This window comes from Heptranchias perlo, chromosome X (assembly GCF_035084215.1).
Source record: "Heptranchias perlo isolate sHepPer1 chromosome X, sHepPer1.hap1, whole genome shotgun sequence".
NCBI classification, from domain to species: Eukaryota; Metazoa; Chordata; class Chondrichthyes; order Hexanchiformes; family Hexanchidae; genus Heptranchias; species Heptranchias perlo.
The window spans coordinates 952,591-978,683 of NC_090370.1; the positions used below are offsets into that span (position 1 = coordinate 952,591).

At 57.8% G+C, this 26,093-nt stretch overlaps 1 protein-coding gene across 1 annotated transcript in view; it reads right to left on the reverse strand.

Annotated features, from left to right (window-relative positions):
- Window positions 1-1,353: 1,353 nt before the first annotated feature.
- LOC137306878 (rap guanine nucleotide exchange factor 3-like) overlaps window positions 1,354-26,093 on the reverse strand; it is a 63,408-nt gene continuing 38,668 nt past the window's right edge. The window contains exons 8-18 of the mRNA XM_067976267.1: window positions 23,881-24,028; window positions 17,824-17,921; window positions 16,160-16,285; window positions 13,145-13,326; window positions 12,145-12,235; window positions 10,129-10,179; window positions 8,769-8,856; window positions 6,404-6,468; window positions 4,761-4,891; window positions 3,364-3,626; window positions 1,354-1,727 (exon numbers count right to left, since the gene is read on the reverse strand). Coding sequence (XP_067832368.1) covers window positions 1,609-1,727; window positions 3,364-3,626; window positions 4,761-4,891; window positions 6,404-6,468; window positions 8,769-8,856; window positions 10,129-10,179; window positions 12,145-12,235; window positions 13,145-13,326; window positions 16,160-16,285; window positions 17,824-17,921; window positions 23,881-24,028 — 1,362 coding nt within the window. The 3' untranslated portion in view covers window positions 1,354-1,608. The remainder of the gene's footprint in view (window positions 1,728-3,363; window positions 3,627-4,760; window positions 4,892-6,403; window positions 6,469-8,768; window positions 8,857-10,128; window positions 10,180-12,144; window positions 12,236-13,144; window positions 13,327-16,159; window positions 16,286-17,823; window positions 17,922-23,880; window positions 24,029-26,093) is intronic.

The window sequence follows — 26,093 nt, forward strand, 5'->3', positions numbered from 1 at the left end:
CCCCTTCTCTCTCTCCCTCCCCACCCGCTTCCCCTTCTCTCTCTCTTCCCCCCCACTTCCCCTTCTCTCTCTCTTCCCCCCCCACTTCCCCTTCTCTCTCTCTTCCCCCCCGCTTCCCCTTCTCTCTCTCTCCCCCCGCTTCCCCTTCTCTCTCTCTCCCCCCCGCTTCCCCTTCTCTCTCTCTTCCCCCCCGCTTCCCCTTCTCTCTCTCTTCCCCCCCGCTTCCCCTCTCTCTCTCTTCCCCCCCGCTTCCCCTTCTCTCTCTTTCCCCCCCCGTTTCCCCTTCTCTCTCTTTCCCCCCGTTTCCCCTTCTCTCTCTTTCCCCCCCGTTTCCCCTTCTCTCTCTTTCCCCCCGTTTCCCCTTCTCTCTCTTCCCCCCCGCTTCCCCTTCTCTCTCTTTCCCCCCCGTTTCCCTTCTCTCTCTTTCCCCCCCGTTTCCCCTTCTCTCATCTTTCCCCCCCGTTTCCCTTCTCTCTCTTTCCCCCCCGTTTCCCCTTCTCTCTCTTTCCCCCCCGTTTCCCCTTCTCTCTCTTTCCCCCCCCCGTTTCCCCTTCTCTCTCTTTCCCCCCCCGTTCCCCTTCTCTCTCTTCCCCCCCGTTTCCCTTCTCTCTCTTCCCCCCCGTTTCCCCCTTCTCTCTCTTTCCCCCCCGTTTCCTCCTTCTCTCTCTTTCCCCCCCGTTTCCCCTTCTCTCTCTTTCCCCCCCGTTTCCCCTTCTCTCTCTTTCCCCCCCGTTTCCCCTTCTCTCTCTTTCCCCCCCCGTTTCCCCTTCTCTCTCTTTCCCCCCCTCGTTTCCCCTTCTCTCTCTTTCCCCCTCGTTTCCCCTTCTCTCTCTTTCCCCCTCGTTTCCCCTTCTCTCTCTTTCCCCCCCCGTTTCCCCTTCTCCCTCTTTCCCCCCGTTTCCCCCTTCTCTCTCTTCCCCCCCCCGTTTCCCCTTCTCTCTCTTTCCCCCTCCTTCCCCCTTCTCTCTTTTCCCCCTCCTTCCCCTTCTCTCTCTTTCCCCCTCCTTCCCCCTTCTCTCTTTTCCCCCTCCCTCCCCCTTCTCTCTTTTCCCCCTCCCTCCCCCTTCTCTCTTTTCCCCCTCCCTCCCCTTCTCTCTTTTCCCCCTCCCTCCCCTTCTCTCTTTTCCCCCTCCCTCCCCCTTCTCTCTTTTCCCCCTCCCTCCCCCTTCTCTCTTTTCCCCCTCCTTCCCCCTTCTCTCTCTTCCCCCTCCTTCCCCTTCTCTCTCTTTTCCCCCTCCCTCCCCCTTCTCTCTCTTTTCCCCCTGCCTCCCCCTTCTCTCTCTTTTCCCCTCCCTCCCCCTCACCCCCTCCATCCCCCCTCCTCTTCTTCCCCTCCCTCCCCATTTCTCCCAACCCCCTCGCACTCAGGGCCTCAATCGATGGCCGCCAAAACCCTCCTGCCGACCAGGAGGGGCAGTTTACGGCGGGGTGGGGAGTCGGAAAAGTTTGCCCTGGCAGAACCTTCCGGACGCGTGCGTCGGTCGGTCACCGCCAGCCGCGTTGAGTTCCTTTCGCCGAGCGTCACGTCATCCGTTAACGTTTGCGGCGACCGCGCTGGGCCCGAGGGAGGGTGAGGAGGACGCCGAGACCCTCCAAGCTTGGTCCCCGCTAAGGCTCCAGCTCCCTGGAGAGCTGGGACAGAATCCTCTGGTTGTCGATGGCCTTGAGGCGTTGCACGTAGCGCCGCACCGCCTGTGGGCTCCTCGTGGACACCGAGCGGTCGGAGGCTTCAAAGGGAGAATTGGCATCGTTATCAGCACAGTGAGATCCCAACACCACCGCCCACAACGTCCAAAAAAAAAACACCCCCCGAGGCGCGTCGCACGAGCGCAAGTTGGGGACAGGTGACCGAAAAGCTCGGTCAAAGAGGTAGGTTTTTTTAAGGAGCGTCTTAAAGGAGGGAGAGGTCGAGGGAGGGAATTCCGGAGCTCGGGGCCCGGGCGGCTGAAGGCGCGGCCGCCAACGGCGGGAGCGATGGGAATCGGGGGGGACGGACGGACGGACGAGGGGGCCGGAATTGGAGGAGCGCAGAGATCTGGGAGGGTCGTAGGGGGCTGGAGGAGGAGGTTACAGAGATAGGGAGGGAGGGAGGGGAGGGAGGGAGCGAGGAGGCCACGGAGGGGATTTGAACAGGAGGACGGAGAATTTTAAAATGGAGGCGTTCCCAGGACCCGGGAGCCGATGTTTGGTCGCTGGTCCTGGGAACGTAACGCGGCCAGGATCTCCAAAGAAAGAACTTGAATTTCTCGTGTCTTTCGTGGCCTCAGGACGTCTCAAAGCGCTCTACGGCCAATGAAGTGCGGTCACTGTTTGTAATGTAGGAAACGCACTTTGCGCACAGCAAGATCCCACAAACGGCGATGTGGGAAACGACCAGATGATCTGTTCGTTCTTTAGCGATGTTGGTCGAGGGGTAAATATCGGCCCCCAGGACACCGGGGAGAACTCCCCCCCCCCCCCCCCCCCCCCGCTCTTCTCCGAAATAGTGGCCGCGGGATCTTTTACGTCCACCTGAGAGGGGCAGACGGGGCCTCGGTTTAACGTCTCATCCGAAAGAACGGCAACCTCCGACAGTGCAGCGCTCCCTCAGTACCGACCCTCCGACAGTGCGGCGCTCCCTCAGTACCGACCCTCCGACAGTGCGGCGCTCCCTCGGTACCGACCCTCCGACGGCGCGGCGCTCCCTCGGTACCGACACCTCCGACCGTGCGGCGCTCCCTCGGTACCGACCCTCCGACGGCGCGGCGCTCCCTCGGTACCGACACCTCCGACTGTGCGGCGCTCCCTCGGTACCGACCCCTCCGACGGCGCGGCGCGGCGCTCCCTCGGTACCGACAACCTCCGACCGTGCGGCGCTCCCTCGGTACCGACCCTCCGATGGCGCGGCGCTCCCTCGGTACCGACCCCTCCGACCGTGCGGCGCTCCCTCGGTACCGACCCTCCGACGGCGCGGCGCTCCCTCGGTACCGACCCCCTCCGACCGTGCGGCGCTCCCTCGGTACCGACCCTCCGACAGTGCGGCGCTCCCTCGGTACCGACCCTCCGACAGTGCAGCGCTCCCCTCGGTACCGACCCTCCGACGGCGCGGCGCTCCCTCGGTACCGACCCTCCGACGGCGCGGCGCTCCCTCGGTACCCGCCCCTCCGACGGCGCGGCGCTCCCTCGGTACCGCCCCCTCCGACGGCGCGGCGCTCCCTCGTTACGGGCACCGGGATCGCCGAGGGGAGAGATACCCGGCGGGGCCGCGGCTGATGCCTCAGGAGAGGGATGCGGGGAGGGAGGGAGGGAGGACGGGTCGGGGGTTACGGGGGTGCGCGGTTTGGAGCAAAGACGAGCCAGATATCCAGTAAACGCAACACTCACCGTTCGAGAGACGGGCCAACTTGGTGTCGACGGGAAGTGCATCCAACGTCAACTTCTGAGCGGACTGCCGCTGCTGGAAAGGGGACCAGACGTTGGTAGGGGGGTCGTTTCGTCTCACGAGGTCGTGGGGGGGGAAAAAACAGTCACGTATGACGCAGCCCGTCCGACCCGCCCGTCCGCAAAGGCGATGGGACCGTCGCGACAACGGAGTAAGACGTCCCCCGCGCGGTCTCTCGTCCTCCCTTCTGGGGACGCGGGCGTCGCTGGCAAGACAGCCCAACCCTCTTTAGTTTGCCCCCCTCGAGAAGGTGGAGGTGAGCCCCCTTCTTGATCCCCGCCGAGCCGCGAGCGGGGGTTGGGGGGCCAGTTAAGAGTCGACCGCGTCGGTGTTGGGGGACTGGAGTCACGTGTAGGCCCAGACCGGGTGAGGGCGGTGGGTTTCCTTCCCCCCCGGAAAGGGACGTTAAGTGAAACCAGTTGGGTTCTTAGGAGGACAGGAACATCGGGGAGGCCATTCAGCCCCTCGAGCCTGTTGTATAGGAACAGGGGCAGGCCATTCAGCCCCTCGAGCCTGTTGTATAGGAACAGGGGCAGGCCATTCAGCCCCTCAAGCCTGTTGTATAGGAACAGGGGCAGGCCATTCAGCCCCTCGAGCCCGTTTTTAGGAACGGGGAGGCCCATTCAGCCCCTCAAGCCTGTTGTATAGGAACAGGGGCAGGCCATTCAGCCCCTCGAGCCTGTTATACAGGAACAGGGGGAGGCCATTCAGCCCCTCGAGCCTGTTATACAGGAACAGGGGGAGGCCCATTCAGCCCCTCAAGCCTGTTGTATAGGAACAGGGGCAGGCCATTCAGCCCCTCGAGCCCGTTTTTAGGAACGGGGAGGCCATTCAGCCCCTCGAGCCTGTTCCGCCATTCGATTAGATCATTACTGATCTTTATCTTAACCCCATTTACCCTCCTTGGTTCCCTCACCCTTAATCCCCAACAAAAATCTATCGATCTCCGATCTTGAAAGCTCCAATTGACCCCCAGCTTTTTTGGGGGGAGAGAGTTCCAGATTCCCACTCCCCCTTTGTGTGAAGAAGTGCTTCCCGACATCACCCCCTGAACGGCCCGGCTCTGATTTTAAGGTTCTGCACCCCCTTGTTCTGGACTCCCCCCACCAGAGGAAATAGTTTCTCTCTATCGACCCCATTGGAATCTCTTTATTCAATTCGATCACCCCCGCCCCAAAGCCAAACCTCCAAACCCTCGAGCCTGCTCCGCCATTCGATAAGATCGCGGCCGATCTGATCCTAACCTCAAATCTAAATTCAGGTCCAATTTCCTGCCCGCTCCCCGTAACCCCTAATTCCCTTTTACTTCGAGGAAACTGTCTATTTCTCGTGAATTAACCCTCTTAAGGCCAGGGTACCGTTCTGCCGCTCCCTGCGCTGCAGACGGAACGAGATCGTAGATAAGGCGTACTCACGGAGAGAATTGCTCCTGCATTGTCGCATCACGTTCACCGCTCGAGCTGCCATTCGCTGGGTGAACAAAGTAAGGACGTGAGAGGTTTTCGGATCAGGGGCAAGTCGTCGTTTAATATATCCGCCTTCCCGGGACGTCCCAAAGCGCTATCAGTGACTCCAAGTTCGCAAACTGCCCTGGCGGGATTTGAACTGGCGATCCCTGGATTATTAGTCCGGTGACAGGCCCACCGCCGCACACAACCACCCGCACCCCTGTATCACAGAATCGTGCACTACGGCAGGAGGCTATTCAGCCCATCGGGCCTGTGCTGGCTCTTTGAAAGAGCTGTCCAATTTAATCCCACTCATAAGAGCATAAGAAATAGGAGCCAGGAGGAGGCCAATCGGCCCCTCGAGCCTGCTCCGCCATTCAATAAGATCATGGCTGATCTGATCCTAACCTCAAATCTAAATTCATGTCCAATTTCCTGCCCGCTCCCCGTAACCCCTAATTCCCTTTACTTCTAGGAAACTGTCTATTTCTGTTTTAAATTTATTTAATGATGTAGCTTCCTGGGGCAGCAAATTCCACAGACCTACCACCCTCTGAGTGAAGAAGTTTCTCCTCATCTCAGTTTTGAAAGAGCAGCCCCTTATTCTAAGATTATGCCCCCTCGTTCTAGTTTCACCCATCCTTGGGAACATCCTTACCGCATCCACCCGATCGAGCCCCTTCACAATCTGAGATGTTTCAATAAGATCGCCTCTCATTCTTCTGAACTCCAATGAGTAGAGTCCCAATCTACTCAACCTTTCCTCATATGTCCGCCCCCTCATCCCCGGGATTAACCGAGTGAACCTTCTTTGTACTGCCTCGAGAGCAAGTATGTCTTTTCTTAAGTACGGAGACCAAAACTGTATGCAGTATTCCAGGTGCGGTCTCACCAATACCTTATATAACTGCAGCAATACCTCCCTGTTTTTATATTCTATCCCCCTAGCAATAAAAGCCAACATTCCGTTGGCCTTCTTGATCACCTGCTGCACCTGCATACTAACTTTTTGATTTTCTTGCACTCGGACCCCCAGATCCCTTTGTACTGCAGTACTTTCCAGTTTCTCGCCATTAAGATAATAACTTGCTCTCTGATTTTTCCTGCCAAAGTGCATAACCTCACATTTCACTCCCCTCTCCCATCTCTTTCCCCTGCACGTTTTTTCCCCTTCGAGTATTTATCCAATTCCCCTTTTGAAAGTTATTATTGAATCTGCTCCCACCGCCCTTTCAGGCAGCGCGTTCCAGATCAGAACAACTCGCTGCGTAAAAAAACATTCTCTTCATCTCCCCCCCCCTCTGGTTCTTTCCCCAATTATCTTAAACCTGTGTCCTCTGGTTACCGAACCTCCTGCCAGTTGGAAACAGTCTCTCCCCATCGACTCGATCAAAACCCCCTCGTGATTTTGATCACCTCTATTAAATCTCCCCCCTTAACCTTCTCTGCTCTAAGGAGAACAATCCCAGCTTCTCCGGTCTCTCCGCATAACTGAAGTCCCTCATCCCCGGTACCGTTCTGGTAAACCACTCACCAGCTTTTCAAAGTTCACGAGATTATTAACGAACGTTTTATTGCCTTCCTGGATAAACGTCATATCTGCAAATGAACAAAGGAAAGGACAGGTGCATCAGATTAAAGACCCGCACGTCCCCGCTCCAGGTCGCATCCTCAGTATCGACCAGAGCAGGTGGGAGAAAGTACAAACTTTAATTTACCCGGCGTCTTCCACCAAACCGCTTCACAGCCAATGAAGCGCCTTTTTTTTTTTGAAGTGCGGTCGCTGTTGTAACCTAGGAGACGCGGCAGACGATTTGCGCACAGCAAGATCCCACAAACAGCGATCTGATAAATGACCAGATAATCTGTTTTGTTAGTGATGTTGGTTGAGGGATAAATATCGGCCCCCAGGACACCGGGGAGAACTCCCCCCTGCTCTTCTTCGAAATAGTGGCCGTGGGATCTTTTACATCCACCCGAGAGGGGCAGTCGGGGCCTCGGTTTAACGTCTCATCCGAAAGACGGCACCTCCGACAGTGCGGCGCTCCCTCAGTACTGACCCTCCGACAGTGCGGCGCTCCCTCAGTACTGACCCTCCGACAGTGCGGCGCTCCCTCGGTACTGACCCTCCGACAGTGCGGCGCTCCCTCAGTACTGACCCTCCGACAGTGCGGCGCTCCCTCAGTACTGCCCCTCCGACAGTGCGGCGCTCCCTCAGTACCGACCCTCCGACAGTGCGGCGCTCCCTCAGTACCGACCCTCCGACAGTGCAGCGCTCCCTCAGTACCGACCCTCCGACAGTGCGGCGCTCCCTCAGTACTGACCCTCCGACAGTGCGGCGCTCCCTCAGCACTGACCCTCCGACAGTGCGGCGCTACCTCAGTACTGACCCTCCGACAGTGCAGCACTGGGAGTGTTTGACGGGACAGTGTAGAGGGAGCTTTACTCTGTATCTCACCCTGTACCTGCCCTGGGAGTGTTTGACGGGACAGTGTAGAGGGAGCTTTACTCTGTATCGAACCCTGTACCTGCCCTGGGAGTGTTTGACGGGACAGTGTAGAGGGAGCTTTACTCTGTATCTAACCCTGTACCTGCCCTGGGAGTGTTTGATGGGGACAGTGTGGAGGGAGCTTTACTCTGTATCTAACTCTGTACCTGCCCTGGGAGTGTTTGATGGGACAGTGTAGAGGGAGCTTTACTCTGTATCTAACCCTGTACCTGCCCTGGGAGTGTTTGATGGGATAGTGTAGAGGGAGCTTTACTCTGTATCTAACCCTGGACCTGCCCTGGGAGTGTTTGATGGGGACAGTGTAGAGGGAGCTTTACTCTGTATCTAACCCTGTACCTGCCCTGGGAGTGTTTGATGGGACAGTGTAGAGGGAGCTTTACTCTGTATCTAACCCTGTACCTGCCCTGGGAGTGTTTGATGGGACAGTGTAGAGGGAGCTTTACTCTGTATCTAACCCTGTACCTGCCCCAGGGAGTGTTTGATGGGACAGTGTAGAGGGAGCTTTACTCTGTATCTAACCCTGTACCTGACCCTGGGAGTGTTTGATGGGACAGTGCAGAGGGAGCTTTACTCTGTATCTAACCCTGTACCTGACCCTGGGAGTGTTTGATGGGACAGTGTAGAGGGAGCTTTACTCTGTATCTAACCCTGTACCTGCCCTGGGAGTGTTTGATGGGATAGTGTAGAGGGAGCTTTACTCTGTATCTAACCCTGGACCTGCCCTGGGAGTGTTTGATGGGGACAGTGTAGAGGGAGCTTTACTCTGTATCTAACCCTGTACCTGCCCTGGGAGTGTTTGATGGGACAGTGTAGAGGGAGCTTTACTCTGTATCTAACCCTGTACCTGCCCCAGGGAGTGTTTGATGGGACAGTGTAGAGGGAGCTTTACTCTGTATCTAACCCTGTACCTGACCCTGGGAGTGTTTGATGGGACAGTGCAGAGGGAGCTTTACTCTGTATCTAACCCTGTACCTGACCCTGGGAGTGTTTGATGGGATAGTGTAGAGGGAGCTTTACTCTGTATCTAACCCTGTACCTGCCCTGGGAGTGTTTGATGGGACAGTGTAGAGGGAGCTTTACTCTGTATCTCACCCTGTACCTGCCCTGGGAGTGTTTGATGGGACAGTGTAGAGGGAGCTTTACTCTGTATCTAACCCTGTACCTGCCCTGGGAGTGTTTGATGGGACAGTGTAGAGGGAGCTTTACTCTGTATCTAACCCTGTACCTGCCCTGGGAGTGTTTGATGGGACAGTGTAGAGGGAGCTTTACTCTGTATCTAACCCTGTACCTGCCCTGGGAGTGTTTGATGGGGACAGTGTAGAGGGAGCTTTACTCTGTATCTAACCCTGTACCTGCCCTTGGAGTGTTTGATGGGGACAGTGTGACCCACCTTTGAGTAGCAGAGGCATGAATGGGAGGAATGGGCCACTGAACTTGCTCACGGCCAGTCTGTACACCCTGTGGTTCCTGGATGGATCCTGAAAGGAAGAAAAAAATGCAGGGAGTCAAAATGACGTCCTCCTCCCCTCCTCAGCCTCCATCCCAGGGCAATGCTGAGTTCACCCATCTCAGCCCAGTGTGGGACTTGCTGGTCCGTGCTGGTGTTTATGCTCCACACGAGCCTCCTCCCTCCCTACTCCATCTCACCCTGTCACCATATCCTTCTTGTCCTTTCTCCCTCATGTGTTTATCCGGCTTCCCCTTAAATCCATCTCCGCTATTCCCCTCGACCACTCCATGTGGGAGCGAGTTCCACATTCTCACCGCTCTCTGGGTGAAGAAGTGTCTCCTGAATTCCCGATTGGATTTATTAGTGACGATCTTATATTTATGGCCCCCCAGTTCTGGTCTCCCCTCTCAAGATTTTTTCATTATTCGTTCATGGGATGTGGGCGTCGCTGGCGAGGCCGGCATTTATTGCCCATCCCTAATTGCCCCTTGAGAAGGTGGTGGTGAGCCGCCTTCTTGAACCGCTGCAGTCCGTGTGGTGACGGTTCTCCCACAGTGCTGTTAGGAAGGGAGTTCCAGGATTTTGACCCAGCGACGATGAAGGAACGGCCGATATATTTCCAAGTCGGGATGGTGTGTGACTCGGAGGGGAACGTGCAGGTGGTGCTGTTCCCCATGTGCCTGCTGCCCTTGTCCTTCTAGGTGGTAGAGGTCGCGGGTTTGGGAGGTGCTGACGAAGAAGCCTTGGCGAGTTGCTGCAGTGCATCCTGTGGATGGTCCACACTGCAGCCACTGTGCGCCGGTGGTGAAGGGAGTGAATGTTTAGGGTGGTGGATGGGGTGCCAATCAAGCGGGCTGCTTTGTCCTGGATGGTGTCGAGCTTCTTGGGTGTTGTTGGAGCTGCACTCATCCAGGCAAGTGGAGAGTATTCCATCACACTCCTGACTTGTGCCTTGTAGATGGCGGAAAGGCTTTGGGGGGGTCAGGAGGTGAGTCATCACAAGTGGAGACATCTTCTCTCCGTCTACCCTATCGAACCCCTTCATAATTTTTAAAGACCTCAATCGGGGTCACCCCTCAGCCTTCTCTTTTCCAGAGAAACGGGCCCCCAACCCGTTCAGTCTTTAAAAGGAAGTTTTACTCGGAAAGGAAAGATTTGCGGGGCTATTGGGGAGGGAGTCGGGGGCGGGGGGAAGACAGTGGGACCAATTGGACAGCTCTTTCAAAGACCCAGCACAGGCACGATGGGCCGAATGGCCTCCCCCACTCCCGAAACGAGCTCCGCTCTCCGCCAAACTCACCATCAGCCGCTCGGACGCCTGGTACATTCGCCTGGTTTTGCTGGGGATCCTCTGTGAAATGAGCAAAGTTCGGGAAGTTCTCAAATTAAAACGTTTCGTTCTTCCCCGGGTGCCCCGCTCTCCCCCTCCCTGCACCCCCACCCCCCCCCGCTGCTCTCCCCCAACTCACTGACCCCTCACTGGAGGGGGGCAGCGTGTGGGGGGTTGGTGTGCAGATGTGTACGTGTTCCACAGGCCCACCGGTACCTCACCCAGGACGGGGGAGCCCTGGCTATTCAACTGTGGGAATCGTCACAGAGATCAGCCTGATTCATATCCTCGTTGTCCGCTCGCACGCACGCACTTGCACGCACACACTCGCATGCACACACACACACACACACACACTCGCACACTCACACATACACAGAGAAACAGATACAGACACACACATTCACACGTATATCCACACATACACTGACATATACACAGAGAGACACTGACACACATACAGAAACACATACACACACACTGACATATACACAGAGAGACACATACACACACACATACAGAAACACACACACTGACACATACAGAAACATACAAACACATGCACTGACACATACAAACACACACACACAGACATACATACAGAAACACACACACACACCGAAACATACAAACACACACACACACACACATACAGACAGAAACACACACACACACACACACCGAAACATACAAACACATGCACTGACACATATAGAAACACACACACACAGACATACATACAGAAACACACACACACACCGAAACATACAAACACACACACACAGACATACAGACAGAAACACACACACACACCGAAACATACAAACACACACACACAGACATACAGACAGAAACACACACACACACACACACCGAAACATACAAACACATGCACTGACACATATAGAAACACACACACACTGACATACATACAGAAACATACAAACACACACACACAGACATACATACAGAAACACACACACACACCGAAACATACAAACACACACACAGACATACAGACAGAAACACACACACACACACACACACACACCGAAACATACAAACACATGCACTGACACATATAGAAACACACACACACAGACATACATACAGAAACACACACACACACCGAAACATACAAACACACACACACAGACATACAGACAGAAACACACACACACACACACACCGAAACATACAAACACATGCACTGACACATATAGAAACACACACACACTGACATACATACAGAAACATACAAACACACACACACAGACATACATACAGAAACACACACACACACCGAAACATACAAACACACACACAGACATACAGACAGAAACACACACACACACACACACACACACCGAAACATACAAACACATGCACTGACACATATAGAAACACACACACGCTGACATACATACAGAAACATACAAACACACACACACAGACATACATACAGAAACACACACACACACCGAAACATACAAACACACACACACAGACATACATACAGAAACACACACACACACACCGAAACATACAAACACATGCACTGACACATATAGAAACACACACACACTGACATACATACAGAAACATACAAACACACACACACACACTGACATACATACAGAAACACACACACAGAAAGACACACACACACAGAAAGACACACACACACACACACACACACACACTGACATACATACAGTAAACAAACACATACATGAATGTGTGTGTGTGTGAATGAGTGTGTCAGTGTGTGTGTGAGATTGAGTACAGGATCGGTGCTCGGCTGCGATGCTCTAATCACCACGGACCAGCGAGGAGGGGCCGACATTGTACAGAAGCAACAAAATTCATTCTGTTCCATAGTTAGCCGGCGTCTCTGTGGTTTGTGAAGAGTCCGCTCGATTAGACGGGGCTCTGTCTGATCTTGGTTACTCTCTGTATTAGAACAGTGAGCATAAAAACACTCACCTCCCAGGTATGGCTCAGCCTGCTCACTGCACTATTACTGAGTCCGAACATTATGGCAAAGAAACTATTCATGTTCTTCTGTTCTTTACAGCTGCAAAACAGAGAGGAACCAAAAACCAGAAACACGGGTTAGATACAGAGTAAAGCTCCCTCCACACTGTCCCGTCAAACACTCCCAGGGCAGGTACAGGGTTCGATACAGAGTAAAGCTCCCTCTACACTGTCCCATCAAACACTCCCAGGGCAGGTACAGGGTTAGATACAGAGTAAAGTTCCCTCTACACTGTCCCATCAAACACTCCCAGGGCAGGTACAGGGTTAAATACAGAGTAAAGCTCCCTCTACACTGTCCCATCAAACACTCCCAGGGCAGGTACAGGGTTAGATACAGAGTAAAGCTCCCTCTACACTGTCCCATCAAACACTCCCAGGGCAGGTACAGGGTTAGATACAGAGTAAAGCTCCCTCGACACTGTCCCATCAAACACTCCCAGGGCAGGTACAGGGTTAGATACAGAGTAAAGCTCCCTCTACACTGTCCCATCAAACACTCCCAGGGTCAGGTACAGGGTTAGATACAGAGTAAAGCTCCCTCTACACTGTCTCATCAAACACTCCCAGGGTCGGTACAGGGTTAGATACAGAGTAAAGCTCCCTCTACAGTGTACCATCAAACACTCCCAGGTCAGGTACAGGGTTAGATACAGAGTAAAGCTCCCTCTACACTGTCCCATCAAACACTCCCAGGGTCAGGTATAGGGTTAGATACAGAGTAAAGCTCCCTCTACACTGTCCCATCAAACACTCCCAGGGCAGGTACAGGGTTAGATACAGAGTAAAGCTCCCTCTACACTGTCCCATCAAACACTCCCAGGGTCAGGTACAGGGTTAGATACAGAGTAAAGCTCCCTCTACACTGTCCCATCAAACACTCCCAGGGAAGGCTGCTCCCCACTCCCCTCTCCCCTCCCGGTACCCCTGACCACCACCCTGTACTTACTAGGCCGCAGTCTTAATCAGCTTCTTGAGGAGCAGTGCCCGTTTGCCCAGGTCTGCGCATAGGCAGATCTCGCTCACCGCCCAGAACTGTATCTCGTTGAAACGACGCAGGTACCTCTGTAGGTTGGCTGTTGTTCCGACCGTGGGGAATGGCTTCCCGAAGCTGTAGTAGATCAGCTCGATCTGCGGAGAGGGAGAGAGGGGGGAGGCCGTGGTGGGGACAGGGAGGGTCGGGGGAGAGTGGAACGAGACGTAGGTTACAAGAGAGGGAGAAAGAGTGAGAGGGAGAAGGAGAGGGAGAAGGAGAGGGAGAAGGAGAGGGGGAAAGAGAGAGAGAGAAAGAGAGGGGGAAAGAGAGAGAGAGAAAGAGAGGGGGAAAGAGAGAGAGAGAAAGAGAGGGGGAAAGAGAGAGAGAGAAAGAGAGGGGGAAAGAGAGAGAGAGGGGGAAAGAGAGAGAGAGGGGGAAAGAGAGAGAGAGGGGGAAAGAGAGAGAGAGGGGGAAAGAGAGGGGGAAAGAGAGGGGGAAAGAGAGGGGGAAAGAGAGGGAGAAAGAGAGGGGGAAAGAGAGGGAGAAAGAGAGGGGGAAAGAGAGAGAGAGGGGGAAAGAGAGGGGGAAAGAGAGAGGGGGAAAGAGAGAGGGGGAAAGAGAGAGGGGGAAAGAGAGAGGGGGAAAGAGAGAGGGGGAAAGAGAGAGGGGGAAAGAGAGAGGGGGAAAGAGAGAGGGGGAAAGAGAGAGGGGGAAAGAGAGAGAGGGAGAGAGAGGGGGAAAGAAAGAGAGGGAGAGAGAGGGGGAAAGAAAGAGAGGGAGAGAGAGGGGGAAAGAAAGAGAGGGGGAGAGAGGGGGAAAGAAAGAGAGGGGGAGAGGGGGAAAGAAAGAGAGGGGGAGAGGGGGAAAGAGAGCGAGAAAGAGAGAGGCGGAAAGAGAGGGGGAAAGACAGAGAGAGAGAGGGGGAAAGACAGAGAGAGAAAGAGAGGGGGAGAGGGGGAAAGAGAGAGAGAAAGAGAGGAGGAAAGAGAGAGAGAAAGAGAGGGGGAAAGAGAGAGAGAGAGAGGGGGAAAGACAGAGAGAGAAAGAGAGGGGGAAAGAGAGAGAGAGAGAGAGAGAGGGAGAAAGAGAGGCGGTGAGAGATTCGGAAAGAGAGGGAGAAAGAGAGAGCGAGAGGAGGAAAGAGATGGGGGAGAGAGAGGAAAGAGAGAAAGGGGGAAAGAGAGAGGGAGACGGGAGGAAAGTGAGGGGGAAAGAGAGGGGGTGAGAGATTAGGAAAGAGAGGGAGAGAGGAGGAAAGGGGGAACAGGGGGAAAGAGAGAGTGAAAGAGAGAGGGGGGAAAGACAGAGGGGGAAGAGAAGGGGGAAAAAGGGAGAGAAATAGAGAGAAAGGGAGGAGGAAAGAAAAGGGGAAAAAGAGAGAGAAGGAGAAGAGGAAAGCGAGAGAGAAAGAGAGGAGGAAAAAAGTGAGAAAGGAAGAGAGGAAGGAAGGAAATAAATAAATAAATACATTTCCACAGCCCCTTTCACCACCTCAGGACGTCCCAAAGCTTCACAGACAATGAAGTACTTTTTTTTTGAAGTGCGGTCACTGTTGTAATGTAGGAAACGCGGCAGACAATTTGAGCACAGCAAGATCCCACAAACAGCGATGTGAGAAATGACCAGATCATCTACATATTAGTGATGTTGGTTGAGGGATAAATATCGGCCCCCAGGACACCGGGGAGAACTCCCCCCTGCTCTTCTTCAAAATGGTGGCCGTGGGATCTTTTACATCCACCCGAGAGGGGCAGACGGGGCCTCGGTTTAACGTCTCATCCGAAAGACGGCACCTCCGACAGTGCGGCGCTCCCTCAGTACCGACCCTCCGACAGTGCGGCGCTCCCTCAGTACTGACCCTCCGACAGTGCGGCGCTCCCTCAGTACCGACCCTCCGACAGTGCGGCGCTCCCACAGTACTGACCCTCCGACAGTGCGGCGCTCCCTCAGTACTGACCCTCCGACAGTGCGGCGCTCCCTCAGTACTGACCCTCCGACAGTGCGGCGCTCCCTCAGTACTGACCCTCCGACAGTGCAGAGCTCCCTCAGTACTGACCCTCCGACAGTGCGGCGCTCCCTCAGTACTGACCCTCCGACAGTGCGGCGCTCCCACAGTACTGACCCTCCGACAGTGCGGCGCTCCCTCAGTACTGACCCTCCGACAGTGCGGCGCTCCCACAGTACTGACCCTCCGACAGTGCGGCGCTCCCTCAGTACCGACCCTCCGACAGTGCGGCGCTCCCACAGTACTGACCCTCCGACAGTGCACCGCTCCCTCAGTACCGACCCTCCGACAGTGCGGCGCTCCCTCAGTACTGACCCTCCGACAGTGCGGCGCTCCCTCAGTACTGACCCTCCGACAGCGCGGCGCTCCCTCAGTACTGACCCTCCGACAGCGCGGCGCTCCCTCAGTACTGACCCTCCGACAGCGCGGCGCTCCCTCAGTACTGACCCTCCGACAGCGCGGCGCTCCCTCAGTACTGACCCTCCGACAGCGCGGCGCTCCCTCAGTACGGACCCTCCGACAGTGCGGCGCTCCCTCAGTACCGACCCTCCGACAGCGCGGCGCTCCCTCGGTACCGACCCTCCGACAGCGCGGCGCTCCCTCGGTACCGACCCTCCGACAGCGCGGCGCTCCCTCAGTGCTGCGCTGGGAGCGTCGGCCTGGATTAAGTGTTCAAGCCTCTGGAGTGGGGGGGCTCGAACCCCCGACCTGCTGACGCGGAGACGGGAGTCACCCGCTCCGCAAGCCGTGTCGCAAACGGGAGAGGGAACACTGGTCACCCCTCCTGCCCCTCCCCTCCCCTCTCCTCCGGCCAAGGGGCACTGCGATCAACGTTACGGCCCCTTCCTGCCTGCCCAGCTCCGTTCTGCTGTCCGAGCACCCACTTCGGGGGGATGGAACCCGGGGCGTTCGTCTCGGACAAGGAGGGTTGAGCGTCGAGCGGTGAGGGAGGGGCCCGTTCTCCGTTTATGACCCAACCTTACCTCGTGGACTGAACGGAACAGGTGCCAGTCATAATCGGTCAGGTGCTGGGCCAAATCCTTGGAACTGATGGCTTCGAGGGCAGCCAAGGTGCCTCTGGTCGGGCACCGGTGCTCCGCGTGGGGGACCTGAGGAAAGGCGGCAGCTCGTTAAATCGATGGACACCCCGGGGGCCTCCCGCAGGAAGAATGGAGCCCGTCAGTGGGAGACGTTACAGGGACAACAAGATCGCGGACTGGGGAGGGGGGACAGAGAAGGACGTCGGACCGGGTGAGTGTGACGACGGGTCGGGCGAGTGTGACTCCGGGCCGGGCGAGTGTGATGCCGAGTCGGGCGAGTATGACTCCGGGCCGGGCGAGTGTGACTCCGGGCCGGGCGAGTGTGACTCCGGATCGGGCGAGTGTGACTCCGGATCGGGCGAGTGTGACTCCGGGCCGGGCGAGTGTGACTCCGGGCCGGGCGAGTGTGACTCCGGGCCGGGCGAGTGTGACGCCGAGTCGGGCGAGTGTGACTCCGGGCCGGGCGAGTGTGACGCCGGACCGGGCGAGTGTGACTCCAGGCCGGGCGAGTGTGACTCCGGGCCGGGCGAGTGTGACTCCGGGCCGGGCGAGTGTGACTCCGGGCCGGGCGAGTGTGACTCCGGGCCGGGCGAGTGTGACTCCGGACCGGGCGAGTGTGACGCCGGACCGGGCGAGTGTGACGCCGGACCGGGCGAGTGTGACGCCGGACCGGGCGAGTGTGACGCCGGACCGGGCGAGTGTGACGCCGGACCGGGCGAGTGTGACGCCGGACCGGGCGAGTGTGACGCCGGACCGGGCGAGTGTGACGCCGGACCGGGCGAGTGTGACGCCGGACCGGGCGAGTGTGACGCCGGACCGGGCGAGTGTGACGCCGGACCGGGCGAGTGTGACTCCGGGTCGGGCGAGTGTGACGCGAACTGGGCGAGTGTGACTCCGGGTCGGGCGAGTGTGACTCCGGGTCGGGCGAGTGTGACTCCGGGTCGGGCGAGTGTGACGCGGACTGGGCGAGTGTGACTCCGGGCCGGGCGAGTGTGACTCCGGGCCGGGCGAGTGTGACTCCGGGCCGGGCGAGTGTGACTCCGGGCCGGGCGAGTGTGACTCCGGGCCGGGCGAGTGTGACTCCGGATCGGGCGAGTGTGACGCCGGGTCGGGCGAGTGTGACGCCGGGTCGGGCGAGTGTGACGTCGGAACCGGGCGAGTGTGACGTCGGACCGGGCGAGTGTGACGTCGGAACCGGGCGAGTGTGACGCCGGACCGGGCGAGTGTGACGCCGGACCGGGCGAGTGTGACGCGGACTGGGCGAGTGTGACTCTGGGTCGGGCGAGTGTGACTCTGGGTCGGGCGAGTGTGACTCCGGGCCGGGCGAGTGTGACTCCGGGCCGGGCGAGTGTGACTCCGGGCCGGGCGAGCGTGACGCCGGGTCGGGCGAGCGTGACGCCGGGTCGGGCGAGCGTGACTCCGGGTCGGGCGAGCGTGACTCCGGGTCGGGCGAGCGTGACGCCGGGCCGGGCGAGCGTGACGCCGGGCCGGGCGAGCGTGACGCCGGGTCGGGCGAGCGTGACGCCGGGTCGGGCGAGCGTGACGCCGGGCCGGGCGAGTGTGACTCCGGGTCGGGCGAGCGTGCAATCGATGAGCGAGATGTTTACCAGTGTTCTCTTCTCGTCCCTGGTGCAAAAGTAAAGCCTCTCGTTGAGTCCCAGTGAGGTGTAGACAGAACTATCGTCAGGACCCAGCTCCACCTGGTCTGAAAGAGAAGCAGACGGTTGGCAGGTCGACCAGACGATCCAAACTCATTCCCAGACGTGGGATCAGACCTGCCGCTCAGACCGACACTCCAAACACCCTCAGTGCCAGTACGGAGGGAGCGCCGCCCTGTCGGAGGGTCAGTACTGAGGGAGCGCCGCACTGTCGGAGGGTCAGTACTGAGGGAGTGCCGCACTGTCGGAGGGTCAGTACTGAGGGAGCGCCGCACTGTCAGAGGGTCAGTACGGAGGGAGCGCCGCACTGTCGGAGGGTCAGTACTGAGGGAGCGCCGCCCTGTCGGAGGGTCAGTACTGAGGGAGCGCCGCACTGTCGGAGGGTCAGTACTGAGGGAGCGCCGCACTGTCAGAGGGTCAGTACGGAGGGAGCGCCGCACTGTCGGAGGGTCGGTACTGAGGGAGCGCCGCACTGTCAGAGGGTCAGTACGGAGGGAGCGCCGCACTGTCGGAGGGTCAGTACGGAGGGAGCGCCGCACTGTCGGAGGGTCAGTACTGAGGGAGCGCCGCCCTGTCGGAGGGTCAGTACTGAGGGAGCGCCGCACTGTCGGAGGGTCAGTACTGAGGGAGCGCCGCACTGTCGGAGGGTCGGTACTGAGGGAGCGCCGCACTGTCGGAGGGTCGGTGCTGAGGGAGCGCCGCACTGTCGGAGGGTCGGTGCTGAGGGAGCGCCGCACTGTCGGAGGGTCGGTACTGAGGGAGCGCCGCACTGTCGGAGGGTCGGTACTGAGGGAGCGCCGCACTGTCGGAGGGTCGGTACTGAGGGAGCGCCGCACTGTCGGAGGGTCCGTACTGAGGGAGCGCCGCACTGTCGGAGGGTCAGTACTGAGGGAGCGCCGCACTGTCGGAGGGGCAGTACTGAGGGAGCGCTGCACTATCGGAGGGTCAGTACTGAGGGAGCGCCGCACTGTCGGAGGGTCAGTACTGAGGGAGCGCCGCACTGTCAGAGGGTCAGTACGGAGGGAGCGCCGCACTGTCGGAGGGTCAGTACTGAGGGAGCGCCGCACTGTCGGAGGGTCAGTACTGAGGGAGCGCCGCCCTGTCGGAGGGTCAGTACTGAGGGAGCGCCGCACTGTCGGAGGGTCAGTGCTGAGGGAGCGCCGCACTGTCGGAGGGTCGGTACTGAGGGAGCGCCGCACTGTCGGAGGGTCGGTACTGAGGGAGCGCCGCACTGTCGGAGGGTCGGTACTGAGGGAGCGCCGCCCTGTCGGAGGGTCAGTACTGAGGGAGCGCCGCACTGTCGGAGGGTCGGTACTGAGGGAGCGCCGCACTGTCGGAGGGTCGGTACTGAGGGAGCGCCGCACTGTCGGAGGGTCGGTACTGAGGGAGCGCCGCACTGTCGGAGGGTCAGTACTGAGGGAGCGCCGCACTGTCGGAGGGTCGGTACTGAGGGAGCGCCGCACTGTCGGAGGGTCGGTACTGAGGGAGCGCCGCACTGTCGGAGGGTCAGTACTGAGGGAGCGCCGCACTGTCGGAGGGTCAGTACTGAGGGAGCGCCGCACTGTCGGAGGGTCAGTACTGAGGGAGCGCCGCACTGTCGGAGGGTCAGTACTGAGGGAGCGCCGCACTGTCGGAGGGTCGGTACTGAGGGAGCGCCGCACTGTCGGAGGGTCGGTACTGAGGGAGCGCCGCACTGTCAGAGGGTCAGTACGGAGGGAGCGCCGCACTGTCGGAGGGTCAGTACTGAGGGAGCGCCGCCCTGTCGGAGGGTCAGTACTGAGGGGGCGCCGCACTGTCGGAGGGTCAGTGCTGAGGGAGCGCCGCACTGTCGGAGGGTCGGTACTGAGGGAGCGCCGCACTGTCGGAGGGTCGGTACTGAGGGAGCGCCGCACTGTCGGAGGGTCAGTACTGAGGGAGCGCCGCACTGTCGGAGGGTCGGTACTGAGGGAGCGCCGCACTGTCGGAGGGTCGGTGCTGAGGGAGCGCCGCACTGTCGGAGGGTCAGTACTGAGGGAGCGCCGCACTGTCGGAGGGTCAGTACTGAGGGAGCGCCGCACTGTCGGAGGGTCAGTGCTGAGGGAGCGCCGCACTGTCGGAGGGTCGGTACTGAGGGAGCGCCGCACTGTCGGAGGGTCGGTACTGAGGGAGCGCCGCACTGTCGGAGGGTCGGTACTGAGGGAGCGCCGCACTGTCGGAGGGTCGGTACTGAGGGAGCGCCGCACTGTCGGAGGGTCGGTACTGAGGGAGCGCCGCACTGTTGGAGGGTCGGTACTGAGGGAGCGCCGCACTGTCGGAGGGTCAGTACTGAGGGAGCGCCACACTGTCGTAGGGTCAGTACTGAGGGAGCGCCGCACTGTCGGAGGGTCAGTACTGAGGGAGTGCTGCACTGTCGTAGGGTCAGTACTGAGGGAGCGCCGCACTGTCGGAGGGTCGGTACTGAGGGAGCGCCGCACTGTCGGAGGGTCGGTACTGAGGGAGCGCCGCACTGTCGGAGGGTCGGTACTGAGGGAGCGCCGCACTGTCGGAGGGTCGGTACTGAGGGAGCGCCGCACTGTCGGAGGGTCAGTACTGAGGGAGCGCCGCACTGTCGGAGGGTCAGTACTGAGGGAGCGCCGCACTGTCGTAGGGTCAGTACTGAGGGAGCGCTGCACTGTCGTAGGGTCAGTACTGAGGGAGCGCCGCACTGTCGGAGGGTCGGTACTGAGGGAGCGCCGCACTGTCGGAGGGTCAGTACTGAGGGAGCGCCGCACTGTCGGAGGGTCAGTACTGAGGGAGCGCCGCACTGTCGGAGGGTCAGTACTGAGGGAGCGCCGCACTGTCGGAGGGTCAGTACTGAGGGAGCGCCGCACTGTCGGAGGGTCGGTACTGAGGGAGCGCCGCACTGTCGGAGGGTCAGTACTGAGGGAGCGCCGCACTGTCGGAGGGTCAGTACTGAGGGAGCGCCGCACTGTCGGAGGGTCAGTACTGAGGGAGCGCCGCACTGTCGGAGGGTCAGTACTGAGGGAGCGCCGCACTGTCGGAGGGTCAGTACTGAGGGAGCGCCGCACTGTCGGAGGGTCGGTACTGAGGGAGCGCCGCACTGTCGGAGGGTCAGTACTGAGGGAGCGCTGCACTGTCGGAGGGTCAGTACTGAGGGAGCGCCGCACTGTCGGAGGGTCAGTACTGAGGGAGCGCCGCACTGTCGGAGGGTCAGTACTGAGGGAGCGCTGCACTGTCGGAGGGTCAGTACTGAGGGAGCGCCGCACTGTCGGAGTTGCCGTCTTTCAGATGAGACGTTAAACCGAGGCCCCGTCTGCCCCTCTCGGGTGGATGTAAAAGATCCCACGGCCACTATTTCGAAGAAGAGCAGGGTGGGGGGAGTTCTCCCCGGTGTCCTGGGGGCCGATATTTATCCCTCGACCAACATCAGATTAAAAAAAAGAGAACCCGTATAACTGGGCTCGTCGCTCTCTGTGGGATCTTGCTGTGCGCTGAAGTGTTGCCATGTTGACCACGGAGCAAGAGTGGCCGCAATCCGTTGTGTGTGAAGCAGCCCGAAGATATTTTGACCGCGATATATTTGGACGTAAACGGGAGGAGCCAAGCTCCCTTGACCTTTGCGCCCAGGCGACGCCGATCCCTCAGGCGCAAAGGTCAAGGGAGGGGGGAAGGGGAGGGGCGGGCCCACCCTGCTCGGGTGGAGGGGGGGGGGTTTGCGATTCCTCCCCGCCGTCCCGAGATTCCTCGGGGGCTCGAGGTGGCGTCGTCACGGGCGATGCCCGCCTCCCGGAACATCGGCCGCGCAGACGCGATAGGAACGCAGAAAACAGGAGGAGGCCATTCAGCCCCTCGTGCCTGCTCCGCCATTTGATAAGATCATGGCTGATCTGTGATCTAACTCCATATACCTGCCTTTGGCCCATATCCCTTAATACCTTTGGTTGCCAAAAAGCTATCTATCTCAGATTTAAATTTAGCAATCGAGCTAGTATCAATTGCCATTTGCGGAAGAGAGTTCCAAACTTCTACCACCCTTTGTGTGTGGAAATGTTTTCTAATCTCGCTCCTGAAAGGTCTGGCTCTAATTTTTAGACTGTGCCCCCTACTCCTAGAATCCCCAACCAGCGGAAATAGTTTCTCTCTATCCACCCTATCTGTTCCCCTTAATATCTTATAAACTTCGATCAGATCACCCCTTAACCTTCGAAACTCCAGAGAATACAACCCCAATTTGTGTAATCTCTCCTCGTAACTTAACCCTTGAAGTCCGGGTATCATTCTAGTAAACCTACGCTGCACTCCCTCCAAGGCCAATATGTCCTTCCGAAGGTGCGGTGCCCAGAACTGCTCACAGTACTCCAGGTGCGGTCTAACCAGGGTTTTGTATAGCTGCAGCATAACTTCTGCCCCCCTTGTACTCCAGTCCTCGAGATAGAAAGGCCAGCATTCCATTAGTCTTATTGATTATTTTCTGCACCTGTTCATGACACTTCAATGATCGATGTACCTGAACCCCTAGGTCCCTTTGGACATCCACTGTTTTTAACTTTTTACCATTTAGAAAGTACCCTGTTCTATCCTTTTTTGGTCCAAAGTGGATGACCTCACATTTGTCTACATTGAATTCCATTTGCCACAGTTTTGCCCATTCACCTAATCTATCACTATCCCTTTGTAATTTTATGTTTTCATCTACACTGCTTACAATGCCACCAATCTTTGTGTCATCGGCAAACTTAGATATGAGACTTTCTATGCCTTCATCTAAGTCGTTAATAAATATTGTGAATAATTGAGGCCCCAAGACAGATCCCTGCGGGACTCCACTAGTCACATCCTGCCAATGTGAGCACCTTCCCATTATCCCTACTCTCTGTCGCCTTTCGCTCAGCCAACTTCCTAACCAAGTCCGTACTTTTCTCTCAATTCCATGGGCTTCCATCTTAGCTAACATTCTCTCATGTGGGACCTTATCAAATGCCTTCTGGAAGTCCACATAAATAACATCCATTGACATTCCCCTGTCCACTACTTTAGTCACCTCTTCAAAAAATTCAATCAGGTTTGTCAGGCACGACCTATCTCTCTGTAATTTTACGTTTCCATCTACGCTGCTCGACAGGGTAGATGCCGAGAGGCTGTTTCCCCCTGGCTGGAGAGTCCAGAACTAGGGGGCGTAGTCTCAGGATAAGGGGTCGGACATTCGGGATTGAGATGAGGAGGAATTTCTTCACTCAGAGGGTGGTGAGTCTTTGGAATTCTCTACCCCCAGAGGGCTGTGGATGCTGACTCGTTGAGTATATTCAAGACTGAGATCGATGGATTTTTGGACTCGCGGGGGAAATCGAGGGATACGGGGATCGGGGGGGGGGGGGGGGGAGAGTGGAGTTGAGGTCGAAGATCGGCCACGATCCGATTGAACAGCGGAGTGGCAGACTCCTGCTCCCACTTCCCCTGTTTCTCACGTTAACGCTGCCTCTCTTTGCGTCATCGGCAAACTCGGGTATAGAATCATAGAATCATAGAACTTACAACATGGAAACAGGCCCTTCGGCCCAACATGTCCATGTCGCCCAGTTTATACCACTTAGCTAGTCCCAATTGCCTGCACTTGGCCCATATCCCTCTGTACCCATCTTACCCATGTAACTGTCCAAATGCTTTTTAAAAGACAAAATTGTACCCGCCTCTACTACTGCCTCTGGCAGCTCGTTCCAGACACTCACCACCCTTTGAGTGAAAAAATTGCCCCTCTGGACCCTTTTGTATCTCTCCCCTCTCACCTTAAATCTATGCCCCCTCGTTATAGACTCCCCTACCTTTGGGAAAAGATTTTGACTATCTACCTTATCTATGCCCACCCTCATTATTTATAGACTTCTATAAGATCACCCCTTAACCTCCTACTCTCCAGGGGAAAAAAGTCCCAGTCTGTCTAACCTCTCCTGTAAGTCAAACTATGTGGCCCTCCATCCCATCCTCAAGCTCCGACCGGGGTCGGGGGGGGGCACTCCGCCCTGTACTCACCCCCAGCCGAATTGAGCTGCACCAGGACACGCTCCCTTGACACCCGCAGTCCTCCTCCCAGGGCAGCGATAATGGTCCGTACGCAGGATCCCCACAGGTAACAGCAGTCGGAGGTGTGAATGGTCAGGTCGGTGTATCTGGTAAGTAACTGCAGGGGGGTGGGGGGGGGTGGGAGGGCACAGGAGGGCAGAAGGAAGAGTCAGCGAATAACAGCAGCGAGCGAGCGGCCACTCCCCTTCCTTCCGGGTAAACAATTAACATCTTGTGTTCAGACACAGAGCCTCGAACGGAGTAAAACGTCCCCCAGAGGCGCTTCACAGGAGCGTAAAATCAGACAAACACTGACACCGAGACACCTGAGGAGGTATTAGGGGCAGGTGACCAAAAGCTCGGTCAAAGAGGCGGGTTTTAAGGAGCGTCTTAAAGGAGGAGAGAGAGAGAGGCGGAGAGGTTTAGGGAGGGAATTCCAGAGCTCGGGGCCCCGGGCAGCTGAAGGCACGGCCGCCAATGGTGGGAGCGAAGGGAGAAGGTTAGCACTCTCTCTCTCTCTCGCCTCTGAGGCAGAAGGTCGTGGGTTTGAGCCCGACTGCAGGGACTCAAGCCTGTAATCTAGTCCCAGAGGCAGTACCCGAGGGAGCGCTGCACTGTCGGAGGGTCAGTACTGAGGGAGCGCCGCACTGTCGGAGGGTCAGTACTGAGGAGCGCCGCACTGTCGGAGGGTCAGTACCGAGGGAGCGCCGCACTGTCGGAGGGTCAGTACCCGAGGGAGCGCCGCACTGTCGGAGGGCCAGTACTGAGGGAGCGCCGCACTGTCGGAGGGTCAGTACCGAGGGAGCGCCGCACTGTCGGAGGGTCAGTACCGAGGGAGCGCGCCGCACTGTCGGAGGGTCAGTACCGAGGGAGCGCCTGCACTGTCGGAGGGTCAGTACTGAGGGAGCGCCGCACTGTCGGAGGGTCAGTACCGAGGGAACGCCGCACTGTGGGAGGGTCAGTCTCAAGGGAGCGCCGCACTGTCGGAGGGTCGGTACTGAGGGAGCACTGCACTGTGGGAGGGTCAGTACTGAGGGAGCGCCGCATTGTCGGAGGGTCAGTACCGAGGGAGCGCCGCACTGTCGGAGGGTCAGTACTGAGGGAGCGCCGCACTGTCGGAGGGTCAGTACTGAGGGAGCGCTGCACTGTCGGAGGGTCAGTACTGAGGGAGCGCTGCACTGTCGGAGGGTCAGTACTGAGGGAGCGCCGCACTGTCGGAGGGTCAGTACTGAGGGAGCGCTGCACTGTCAGAGGGTCAGTACTGAGGGGAGCGCTGCACTGTCGGAGGGTCAGTACCGAGGGGAGCCGCTGCACTGTCGGAGGGTCAGTACCGAGGGAGCGCCGCACTGTTGGAGGGTCAGTACTGAGGGAGCGCCGCACTGTCGGAGGTCAGTACTGAGGGAGCGCTGCACTGTCAGAGGGTCAGTACTGAGGGGAGCGCCGCACTGTCGGAGGGTCAGTACTGAGGGAGCGCCGCACTGTCGGAGGGTCAGTACTGAGGGAGCGCCGCACTGTCGGAGGGGTCAGTACTGAGGGAGCGCTGCAATTCAGAGGGCCAGGACTGAGGAGCGCCGCACTGTCGGAGGTGCCGTGTTTCGGATGAGACATTAAACCGAGGCCCCGTCTGCCCCTCTCAGGTGGACATAAAAGATCCCACGGCCACTATTTCGAGGAAGAGCAGGGGGGGAGTTCTCCCCGGTGTCCTGGGGCCGATATTTATCCCTCAACCGACATCACTAAAGAAAAAACAGATTATCTGGTCATTTATCACATTGCTGTTTGTGGGATCTTGCTGTGCGCAAATTGTCTGCCGTGTTTCCCCACATTACAACAGTGACCTCACTTCAAAAAAAAAGTACTCCATTGGCTGTAAAACCAATGAGGTGGTGAAAGGGGCTGTAGAGATACAAGTTCTTTCTGTGCTGGCTGGTACCACACCAGACCGTGCTCCTACCCATTGCTGGGTGAGATTGGTGAACAGTGACTGGTTAATGAGCTCCTGTTCCCACCTACTTGCACTGCTTGCTCTGATCCGCTGGCTGCTCCTCTCCTTCATCATCCAGACTCGCAAACCAGTTCAAACTGTTCCTGAGCTGTGAACAGAACGAGAAATCACTAAACGCCCAGGAGAGATCCTAAACTATCCTCACCCCAATCCAATCCCCCAATCCATCCCCCCAATA